General features: G+C 36.6%; 1 protein-coding gene across 4 annotated transcripts in view; it reads left to right on the plus strand.

The window, feature by feature from the left end:
• Positions 1–12,228, plus strand: part of ZFX (zinc finger protein X-linked) — a 45,893-nt gene that overhangs the window by 12,828 nt on the left and 20,837 nt on the right. For 3 of the 4 annotated variants that reach the window (XM_036226601.1, XM_036226602.1, XM_036226603.1), the window contains 2 exons: positions 4,856–4,944; positions 7,799–8,362. In XM_036226601.1, the coding sequence (XP_036082494.1) occupies positions 4,884–4,944; positions 7,799–8,362 (625 nt within the window). In that variant the 5' untranslated portion in view covers positions 4,856–4,883. Of the gene's footprint in view, positions 1–4,855; positions 4,945–6,181; positions 6,237–7,798; positions 8,363–12,228 lie in introns of those variants that run through there. The other variant, XM_036226604.1, reaches the window with a different exon arrangement.

Raw genomic sequence — 12,228 nt, forward strand, 5'->3', positions numbered from 1 at the left:
TCAGACAGTGGCCCTATTCAGACAGTTGTAAGGACCATCCAAAAATTGTCATTTTCCATTATCTCTAATGCCAAAAATAAGGATGTCCTAGGAGAAAGAGCATGCCATGGGCACAGCCAGGTAATTAAAGTTATGGCAAACTAAGCTGTTTACCTATCAGTGTAGTTGTCCATAGTGGTTTTCCTTATGAGATAATGTCAGAAATTCAGCTCTCTGAATTGCAACTTCATAGAAAATTCGAAAGTGGATTCTGTGGCAAGAAAGTAGGGGCAGTGCTTTAGGTAGCTCATAGCTCGCTATCCTGAAGGGTATTAGACCTCTGGTACCTGGAGGATAAGATACTCATCCATCATTAAAGGAAAGCCTGGCTGGTTACATGGTTCCTATCTCTCCCACAGACTAATTCTAGACAGGAGTCCTGTGGTCAGAACTTAGGTTCATTGCTAGCCAAATGGATTCTCACAGGGCTGAGGAAATACAACCTAGCTATCAGAATGTAACTCTAAACCATCATCTACAAATATGAATGGACAACCTAAAAGAACTATGCTTTTGAGGAAAAACAGCAGTCTGCAAGAGGCACCAAATTCAGTCAACTGAATAATGAAACAGTAGAGGAGAGAGTTTAATATAGGGCACAGAATAAATTTTAAATCCTCAGCTATTTGGGAAGATATATCCACCAAAAATAAAAAAATTACTGTGAAAAACTAAATTTACTTTGGAATTAAAACATGATCTTTTAAATAAAAAGTAATGGAGTGTAAAAATTAAATTAGCTAGCTTAGAAGAAAGTTTAGGGATTCTGAGAATGTAGAAAGACAAAGAAAAAAATATGGTAGAAAAGTGAAGGCAATATGGGAGGCTAGATTTAGGAGGTCTCACATCCTGTAATAGAAATTGTAATAAGAATGATGAGAGAAAATGGAAGAAAGTTAGAAACAACAGAAGAAAATTCCTTGAGTTCAAGAAGGGCTCGACTCTTGATTGGAAGGGCCCACTGGGTTCTGGATGTTAGACGACTAGAACTTGTTAGAGTGTAGTAGTGAAACTGGGATGAATTTAAGAGTGGCTGGCTTTGACATAGATTTAAGGGGTGAATTGGTAAAAGAAGTGAAATATATTTTGAGATTTAAAACTTATATATCTGACGAAATGATGGCTAACATTGAATGATGTGGAAAAAAATTGAGAAAGAAATGTAGCTTAAGAGGGAAGATATGCTTTTGTTTGCCTTTCCTATAGCTTGAGCAGTTACATCTACCATGTATAATATAATTTTGTTCTCTGAGAGTGACTTAGAGGAATGAGTTGAGTCATAAAATTAAAAGATTGAATTTTTGGGAGACTGAAAGCAGAAAAGTGATTCTTGTATGCGTATTAGCTGCAAAAAGTAAAGTGAATGTATAAGCATTCTGTTAACTTGCCCAAGAGGGAGATCATAAAAGTATCTAGGCATCAAGAGATATGAAACAGAAATAAATTATATTCATTATCCCTAATATGAACAAAAATACCATTTCTATACCTGTTAACTTGGTATGGTATTTTTAGTGCTTTAATGAGTGGGAGAAAGTTTTTGTGAATTTCCTGAGTTTCTCTCCACCCCTTATTTTCTCCTTAAACTGTATATTTTTAAAAATTGTGACTTCTTCCACAGCATTTTCAGGATCATGACTCCTGTAACCTGGAAGGGAATATTTTACTGAACTCGAGGTGAAAGTGGGGTCATAGAAGTATTTTGAGGGCGTTCGATAATCAGACTAAACATGAATATGTATTTCCCCAAATTGTTAGGTTCTTTCTGCTTGTGTTCAGATTCAACTGATCTATGAGCTTGGTTCCTGCAGGAAAGGCAGGGCACCCTTACTTTATCACAATGCTGAGAACTCTTCTGAGCAGGTTCCATTCTAAGAACATTGGTTTCATTCTGATTGTCAGAGGAATTACTTCTAACCCCACAGGGGTTTCAAAATTGAAGTGTAGTCTTCTCTGCTTGGAAGTACGAAGCATGTTTTTACCCAACTTGAGTTTTTATAATGACAAAATGGAAGGGAAAACAACGAGTCAAAACTGTTTATTGAACAATTACTGATCACCCAAGTCAAAATAAAGTGAGGAGACACCCGCCATTGGGCCATAATATGTTAGGAAATGGATATGAAGTAAAATGATGAGAATAATAGCAAATATCTCTTAACAGTAGCTTGGGTAAATTTTTTAGAATTCACTGAATATTTGGGAACTGCAGAAGCTTTCTGAGCAGTGGAGTGCTATGGTCAAAGCAGTGCTTTGGAGGATTGATTAGTCTGCCTCACTACTTGGCAACAGCCCTTACTTTAATAGGTTCCTAGTCATTTGTCGTGGGAGTGACAGAAAGGAGCAAAAAGCCAGTTGAGAGGCTATTTTTGTTCCCCAAGGATCAGGAAATATGAAGTTGAGAGTGAATGGTGACAGAATAACAAGAAAGGGCCAGATTCCTGAGAAGTCATGGACAAGGAATGGACAAGATTGACAACTGACTGATTGAATATAAATAGGGAAAGAGGAAAAGGCCGCAGTGGTCATTCGGGAGAAGCAGAGTTTTATTCCAATGAAAATATTCAGCGGACAGTCTGGTGGAAGTGTTAGATGCTAGCCTGAGTAAGTGGATTTGGGGAATCATCTTTGTGTAACTGGTAGATGAAATTGTGGGATAAAGAGAAAGCAGAAGAGAAAAGGGCTGAGTGTACCACCTTGGGCAAGGCTGCAATAATAGGTCAAGGGAGGCAGAGTAAATAGCAGTTGGGAAAGTGGGAAGAGAAGTAGAACTCAGTTTAAAGGAACTGAGGAAGAAGAGAATTTCAAAATTGAGAGTATTGATTACCTGTCAAACTCCAATAGAAAAGCCCAAGAGAATGAACACCAAGAAAGAAGTTATGGTGCAGTTTGAGAATTCTTAGAGCTCGTAGGATTGGATTTATGTAGGGAAATTGGGGAGAGAGGCCTTAAATACCTTAACGAATTGCATTTATTGCTTTCTTAATTGGCTTAATTTCATGTAGTAGTATGTCATTATGCTTACAAGCTTAATTCACCTTTATCATTTTGTAATCACATTTTCAAAAGGAGGAGACAATTATGGCCAGGGGTGATTTTGGTGGGGAGAGAGCAGTGACACCTTATTCAGATGTGTACCCTTTCCATTTTTCATAGTTGAATTTTTTTTTGGTTTGTTGGTCCTTTTAATTGGAAGCAGTTTGAGTAACATTGAACATTGTCTTTCTTGAAAAGTCGACATGCTGAAAATCCACTTATTAATGTTGAGTTTCTCATGGACACACACACACACACACACACACACACATACACACATATACATAAACACATCTCTATATATTTAGCATCTGAAAATAGAGAATTTGGTAGGGAAGGGGATTTGGGGGAAAGGTCCAAGCAGAGATGTTAGGGGAAAAGTGTTCCAGATAGAAGAAACCTTGAGTCCAATATAGAGTTGGGGTCTTACAGAGACAGATTATGGATAGTTTGGGGCCAGAACTTAGAAGGTGCCAGGAATATGAACTTTATTTGGAGGCATCAGGGAGCTATTAAACATTTTTGAATAGAGGAATGACATCATCTAGCTGATGCTTTAGAAAAATAACTTGTGTTTCTATTATTTGAAATTTTAATAAACATGCAACACTTATGTATACAGCAAAAAATGGTAAAGGTAAAAGAAAGATATATCTAATAGTATCATTTAGGTTAAATTAGAAAATGAAAAAGTAGAGAGAAGGAAACCAGTGAGGGAGGAAGTTTATGTAATTATTTACAATATGAGTAAACCACACTGATGTCTGCTCTTTTGAAACAGTCATTAATATTAAGTAGTATATTATTTTATGGGTTAAGTTCTTTTTGTTGTAAGTTTTGGCTTAAATAGAAAAGGGAGCATTAAGATCATTGGGATGTCTTGCAAAAACTCAAGGCCGTCAAGGTTCTGTAGCTGGACTTGGGAAAGATCTAGAACCAGGAGCTAAAAAGCTATTGGTAAGCCTCCCTTCCATGCTCAACTCCTATATTCCAGCCAGCAGGACAGACAGACACAGACTGATCCTTTCTCATGCATCCAGGTCTGAGGGGTAGGACTTTGATTTTATTGTACTCAAAGATGAACTTATATTTACTGTTTTACAGCTAGTGCCAACCAACTTTATGATCAGAAGAGTATAAACACACTGTGGGAATTTCCTTCTTTAGATTGGAGAGTTAGTCAAGAGAGGTCATTATGAGTTAGGAGAAGCCCCAAAGGGTGTTTATTATAATTATGCACTTTGAGTTTTTACTGATGTTTAACATATTGGTTGAAAGATAGCAGACTACATTGAATTTAGAGAAGTAATATGAAAATTGTGCAGAAATTTCCCCCCAGTAAGGTACAGAGTTTAAGTTGAAACTTAATAAAACTGGTTACCCTTGAGGGATTGTGAGACATATTGACTGAGAGGAGATGAGTGCCAGGGTACTGGAAATGTTCAATATCTTGATCTGGGTAGTGTAGTGATTATATAGGCTTATGTATGTGTCAAAATTCATCAAGATGTGTGCACTTGTTGTATGTAAACAGTATCTCTCAAGTCTAGGCAAAGTTGACATGTTTGATTTATGTCAGACATGCCTTGCCTTGTCATGTAGATAGATGGCCATATAGCATTAGAAATCAATTAAGTTCTCCTTTATTTTAGGTAGATATGTTTTTGATAGATGTTCATCTGTCACATAATTCTGAGTGTTTCAGAACGGTAAATATGGTGACATTTTAAATACATGCTATAAAAAAGTAATACTTGGTTTACTTTTTCCCTTCATTTAGGAGCTGTGACTGATGAGAATTAAAGGCCATGGATGAAGATGGACTTGAATTACAACCACAAGAGCCACATCCATTTTTTGATCCAACAGGTATAACTACTAGAGTTGTTATATTTTCCAACTACCAAACTTGGAATTGGTTATCAAGCAGATGAATTGCTAGACCCTGACATTGATATTCACACTTAGGTATCTCGTTATTTTGTCACTGCCCTCCTTAAAAATTTGGCTCCCTCACAACTAACTCTCATATTCTTTTCAGCAACAGCAGCAGTGTCAAAACCTTAGTGTCATCTTCAGTTATTCTCATCTTGCCCAGTTATAGCACTAAGTCTTGCTCTCTTTTTGACATGTTCCTTGCTTACATCTATCTCTTCATTCTACATCCTACCATACAGACAGGTTCTGTCATCTCATTCTTAGTCTGCAATAACTTTTATGTTATTTTCCTCACACTTAGTCTCTTTTATATAGCCCACCACTCAGAGCACTCATTGTAAAATAACACGTGGATCAAGTCATTTCTCAGTTTTCCATTACCCAGCAGGTAAAGTATAAACCTAAGGCCCTCTACATTTTGACTCCATCCTACTTTTACAACCCTGTCTCACAGGTTGACAAAAGAAGCCTTTTGCTTCAGGAAGACAGATTCTTAACTCACTCCCCAAACTGTACAAGGAAAGTTATATTCATGAAGTTCTAAAAGTACAAAAAAATTATTTGTAATTTTAGATTATCCATGGTTCCAATTGTATAACGTCATAAAGTGATTATGGTAGGTTTTATGATGTAAGATGGTTTTATATCACATTAGCTAGCTGTCCTTATAAATAAAATATTAATGAGTTTTCCATTGGACTCGAAATGATCATATTGCAATATGTTAAGGAAATAGCAATTAACAATATCAGAAAATTAAACATTGGTGATTTTTAATTTTAACTTTTTTTAATCTCTAAATCCACTTGGGGGGTGCTCGGTGTATTTTTCCTAGTAATTTAAGATAGTCTTTTGACTCAAGTTTGGTAATTTAAGTTTGATATTGATAAATGCAAAGTCATAATTCTTTCTTCATTAGAACATGAAGTATAATTAATGTGCTTGAAAGAGAGACTAAGCTCTTCGAGGAGAAACACACATTTATTTGCTAGTTCAATCTTGCCACAAGCGAGCCTGGGTCATGGGCTCAGTGGTAGATGGAAGGGCTATTGCATTTTAGCCCTGAATGTTAACACTTATAGTGTTTGTTTATCTTTGAGCAAGTCACTTAATCTGCCAGGGCCTCCGTTTTCACATGTCCTAATAATAATGAAACCTCTCATTACAGTTTTTCAGAACACTTCCCATACATTCCCATTTGATCATCACAACAGTCTTGTGAGGTATGCATGGCAGATACTACTGTCCTCATTTTACTGATGAGGAAACTGGAACTCAGAGGTTAAATGACTTGCCCAAGGTCACAAAACTAATAAGTGTCCAAACCCTGCTCTCTGGTTTAGATTTTTTAACCATTGCTCTTGCCACTAAATGCTTTCATCTTCATGTCTGCAAAATGGAGGTTAGAGTGATCTATTGCTTGATGTTAATATTGACAATATTGAAAACAAATGAGTATAAAGCATTTTGTAGAAGTTCTATAGAAATTAAAGCAAACATACTGTTGGATATTAACTGGCTTTAAGATTTCTTACATTTTTAAAGGTTCTTTGGCTCTTGTTGATCATTTGTGTTTGTTAAACAAAACCATGTATGTCTCTGAGGGCCTGGCCAGTGATATAGTCATTGAGTTAGGCAGCTGCTTCAACTCAGCCTGGTCTGAGTCACATCCAGAAACACGAATAGAATGAATAGTTTTTTAGGTAAGACTTATATAAAACTTTGTTTGCATATCTCTAGACCAGGGGCCAAGGTACCAGATTTGTTTTCTTTTATCTTATGTTATGTTTTTGGCAAGGATAGCTGATTTAGAGTTCCATTTGTGGTATTCAAACAAAGTAATATTTACTGAGCACTGTAACCTCTGCAAATTGTGTGATCTTGGTGAAGTCATTTAATCTCGCTGGGCTTTAATTGATTCAACCCTCTACCTTCATTCTTAACTGCAGAGTGGACTAGAGTAGGGTTTCTTATGTTCTGAGGAACTGCCTGTGGGATTGGAGTATGGGGGGTTGGGAGGAGGCTGGATGGAGGCAGAGTGCCCTGGTGAAGTTGGGGCAGGCCCGACTCCAGCTAACCTCACCCTCCACTCTCCAGAGCAGCTGCACTTTTCTTCATCTCATCTGTCCACAGAGGCTCCTTAACCAGTTGCCTTTCCTCTTCAACTGTGGCCTTCCAGCCCTCTTTTCATTTATGTCCCAATCCTTTTATACCCTAGATTCACAATATAATTTCTAAATTTCCATAGTCATAAATGGAGGATTTTGGTGGGATACCGTATCAGAATAAAGGGGGAGAAAGGAGAAAAATAAAATGGAAGTAAACATGGGAGAAATAGAAAGAAGAAAATGTATGAGTTGGGGAGAGAGATGGAGCAAGAAGAAAAGAAATGAAAAACACATGTAATGAAGGAAAATGGTATATTTTCTACCTGAAGTTGCTTTATTTATTAATTTTTGTAATCTTTCCTTAAGTACCTATGCAGATGGGTTTAATTGTAGTGAGCTTAGACTTTTATTTTCATGAATATTCTTCTTTGTGACTCCCTCAGTTGTTCATTTATATATTATTTCCTTATCCATTGATTTGGAAAGAGTAAACATTCTTGTATTAAAATTTTTCATTTCTGATATGAATCAAAAATAGATTTTCTCTGTTTCTTTAATATTTTAACATTTGAGAAAAGTGAGGCGCTAGTCTGGTTTCCTGGTAAAAATTAAATAATGTTTACATAAGTTAGGTAATCATGCCTACCTGAAATTTGTGATTTTAATTTTTTTTTAAGGTGCTACACACATGGATGGTGATCAGATTGTTGTGGAAGTACAAGAAACTGTTTTTGTTTCAGATGTTGTGGATTCAGACATAACTGTGCATAACTTTGTTCCTGATGACCCAGACTCAGTTGTAATCCAAGATGTTATTGAGGATGTTGTTATAGAAGATGTTCAGTGCTCAGATATCATGGCTGAAGCAGATGTATCTGGAACAGTCATCATTCCAGAGCAAGTGCTGGACTCAGATGTAACTGAAGAAGTTTCTTTAGCACACTGCACAGTTCCAGATGAGGTTTTAGCCTCTGATATTACTTCAGCATCAATGTCTATACCAGAACACGTCTTGACAAGTGAATCTATACACGTGTCTGACGTTGGACACGTTGAACATGTCGTTCATGATAGTGTCGTAGAGGCAGAAATCGTCACTGATCCTCTGACAACTGACGTAGTTTCGGAAGAAGTATTGGTAGCAGATTGTGCCTCCGAAGCAGTCATAGATGCCAATGGGATCCCTGTGGACCAGCAAGATGATGACAAAAGCAACTGTGAGGACTACCTTATGATTTCCTGTAAGTCTTGGGGTATAGTGATTGTCAAAGGTATTTTTGAAGGCTGTTTTTCCTAACTTACATCAGGGGTGAAATTATCTTGACTTCTATAAAATTAAATTTCATAGACCTTCATTGTTTCAGTTTGGAGCCTGTAAGTTAACTCAAAATTAAGAAAAATGAAATGGTACAGAGTAAAGAGTCATTTCTCTTTAAGCACACAGTAGAAAGATGAGATTTCTTCACTCTAGAAAAACAAAAATGGAAAGAAATAGAAGTGAACTCAGTGAAATCATGAAGGGTGTAATTAGGCTGTTACCAGCCTTTATTAGAATTCAGAACCCTCTTGAAACTTAAAAAGAATTCAACTTGGAAAAAAAAACGTATAACCAAACTGCTTATATTCTTGTATATGAATATACAGTACTAATGTAATACTTATATATGCTTATGTAAAGTATCATTTATATAACAGATAGCATGGAAAAGAGCTCTGACATAGCATTGAAACAAATGATTCCAAAACATGATTTCGAATATGATGGACTCCTATTAGGTTATTGAAGAAAAGTAAGGTGTTTTAAAACACATCTCTAAATGTTTGACTTACATCTGGGAGGATACCTGTGTCTTTGTAAAGTGTATTTCTTGGTACCACTTTCAGAGATAAAATCCTCAGTAGGATAGACCACGTTTCTGACCCATATTGAAATTCGTATGCTTTAGGAATTAAACGTCAAAGACTCACAGATTATTTGATATAAATTCATGAGACAATTTCTTTGTTTGCATATCTATTATAATACAGGAATTTAATATAACATATTGGAGTCTAGCATTTTAGGAAATATCTTTTAAAATTCTTGAGATTTTGGAAATCAGAGAATCCTTTGGGTAAAGAGGAAGAAAATGCCTTTATTCAACATATTTATTGGGCCCCTACTATGTGTCACATATTATAAGTAGTGCAGATATGGATGTGTACTATGTAAAAAAAAAATACATAAAACCATTGCCCTTGGAGAGCTATAATCTATAGTGGGAGAGAAAGGTAGATTGCACTGTGATGCAGAGATGTGACTAAATTGCTGTGGGGACAGGATGGAGTTGCTGACCTTTGAATTCAAGGATGAGTTCTAGTTTTACAAGATGAACAAGGTTATGGGTGGGAGGAAGACATTCTTTGGCAAATGGTAAAAAGTCTTGGCCTTTGCTGGGAATGATGGGAAGTTTAGGATGTGCTTGTATATCTTTGTGCACTTTCTGTTTAATTCTTTAGAATAAATTTCTAGAAATAGAATTGCTGGATCGAAGGGTATACTACAAATATTGTATTGCCTTGGCATTTTGAATAATAAGAATGTCCATTTCCCTACACTCTGCCCAACACAATATTATTTTCCTTTTCAGTTTTTGCCAATCTGACAGAGATTGAATTTATTTTAGGAAGAGGATCCTGGTAGTAATATGGAATAAGAATAGGTGAGGGAGAGATTAGTGGCAGAGAATAGTTGAAGTGGTTCATGTGTAAGATGAAGATCCTGCAAAGCTTCATAGTAATGAAGGTAGAGAAAGGGAGCTGGATTCAAGAGGGGAAGTAAAATGGATGAAATTCGGTGATAGAATAGGGGTGGGAATTTGAGGGAGAAAGAGAATTCAAGGAGAACCCTAAGGTTTCTACCTTGGGAGATGGGGTGCCTGGTCATGCCATTAACTGAGAGGAGGAAATTGGAGAGCCAGGGACATAAAGTAAAAAAGAATGTTTGAATGTTGGGAGCTACTTGCTCGGTGCAGCAAATTTATCTGCTGATACAGAAGGACCTGCAGAGGTTGGGTACAAAGCTGGAGGATAGTGGCAAAAGGTCGAAAAGCCTTTGTCTTATGGGGTAGGCCAAGACAGGAAGCTAAAAACTTATAAGATAGGTTGCCGAATTACATTGAGGGGCCAGCTGGGATGGGAGTCTTTTAAGTTTGTCCGGAGGACACACTATTTACTATATAAATGTTGTTTTTAAGTACCACTGCCAGATTCTCTTCTGTAAGACCAGGCAACCCCAGGGCAAGGCTGGAGAAAGTAGGGAATTGGATTTATGTGCTTTATGAAAGGAAGAGGATCTAGTGAAGTACTTAAGAGAAAGTACTCTTAAGTTCTTCATGGCATCTCTTTCCATTTTCTGCCCTTTCTGTCTTCTTAAAGGAGTCTGCTAAGGAGTAACATGCATGGCTTTAGTTTGACCTTTAGCTGCACACTATCTCTTGCCTTTAATACTCTTTCAGGAAGTTCAGCCCTCCAAGAAAGTCATCAAAAAATCAGAGTTGCTTTAGTAATAGTCGACATAGTGTACTAGATTCTTGTATTGTAGAGTCCACGCTTGTGAGATTTTCTTTAAATTTATTTGTAGTCACCATTCTTTTAGTGTATTTTGGTACATTTTGTATATATATTAAAAATATATTTTAATAATACAGTGATGATTTATTCCTTTTAAAGTAAACGGTCACATCTGAGCCCAAAGAATACAAAACACAAGTTACATTATTTCCCTACTTTACTGTAATGAAATGGTTGGATTGGTTTTAAATTTGGTTTAAGGATGGTGACTTTTGGTAGTATTTTTTGTCTTCTCTGTTATATAAGTACTCCTTCACTTTTTTCTTTCCCTCCACACCATTGTCCTTTTTCCCTTCAAAGTAATGATCACGTTAAAAAATTTAATTTACTATTGGCCTTTGAATCAAACCAATTGCATGCCATGGGATCTTGGGATTAATACTTAGCATTTTCTTTTATTTCTTCTTCCTAGTAAAGATACTTCTTTTATGCTACATTTTAACCTAAAACCTATTTGATTTCAGAAGTTTAGGATTGGGAAGGGCTTTGTGGTAAGCATATAGAGGAACTATGGCCCGATTTTATCTGTGATAGGACGTATTGGGATGCCATGTTAAACAGTCAACTTTAATGCTTTCATAATATAAGAGATGGCAGTATCTCTGAATTCCTATGATATTTATCACTTCATAGGGCAAAGAACATGAACAGATGTCCAAATACTTTTCTCTTTAAAAATTTCAGTAAGGCATTGAATCTAAGAAGCCTAATAAAGAGCTTTCAGTTAAGTTTTTAGAGTCCATCTTGGCAGATTTCTTCCCTCATTTAAAATGATGAAGTAGCAATCCTCATTCTTTATATGTCATAGAAGTATATATTAACACATGCTTTTTGTCACAGTATAGCTGCCTTCGAGCTCAGGATGACCTCTTCATTTAGTCTTTTGTAGTCGAGATGTTGTGATTGTTCTAAGTTGATTGTGTATATCTTGAGGACAGGGGCTGTCAACTGCATTTTAGCCACTCATGTATCACATGTGAGCAAACCCTATGCATATTAGGTGTGAAATATTTATCGGATAAATGAGTATATGAATTCTGTAGCTGAAAGTATGTGGTCATCATGCCCTATCCAAAGTATTAACAGTACGTTCTTCCTTCCCAGTAGCTATTGGCTCTTATTTGGTTCTGGTTGGGTTAGATATGGTAGTACTGCTTTATGGTGCTTAGGAGTTTTCCGGCTCTCTGAGAGGTGGCCTGTTGGAGTCATCTACTTGCTATTCAAGTTGTTTCCTAGTTCTCCTTTAATCTGAGACAGCTGTCAGATAGCCCTAATTTCTTTGCAGTGGTCTTCAGCCTCCGCAAAATTTTCTTTGCAGCTGCATAGTCAAGATGCTATTTTGTGAAACATCAGTTTATACAATAGGGAAAGTAGGAGAGGCTCAGGTGATGATTAGTCAGGCACTGCCTTACAATAGCTGCAGGAAACAACATTCTTTGAGTGCCTCTGATATTAACATGTTCAATGAGATGTCACTCTAGATCTTGTTGACATA

This window comes from Rousettus aegyptiacus, unplaced genomic scaffold, assembly GCF_014176215.1.
Source record: "Rousettus aegyptiacus isolate mRouAeg1 unplaced genomic scaffold, mRouAeg1.p scaffold_m13_p_9, whole genome shotgun sequence".
Taxonomy (NCBI): Eukaryota; Metazoa; Chordata; class Mammalia; order Chiroptera; family Pteropodidae; genus Rousettus; species Rousettus aegyptiacus.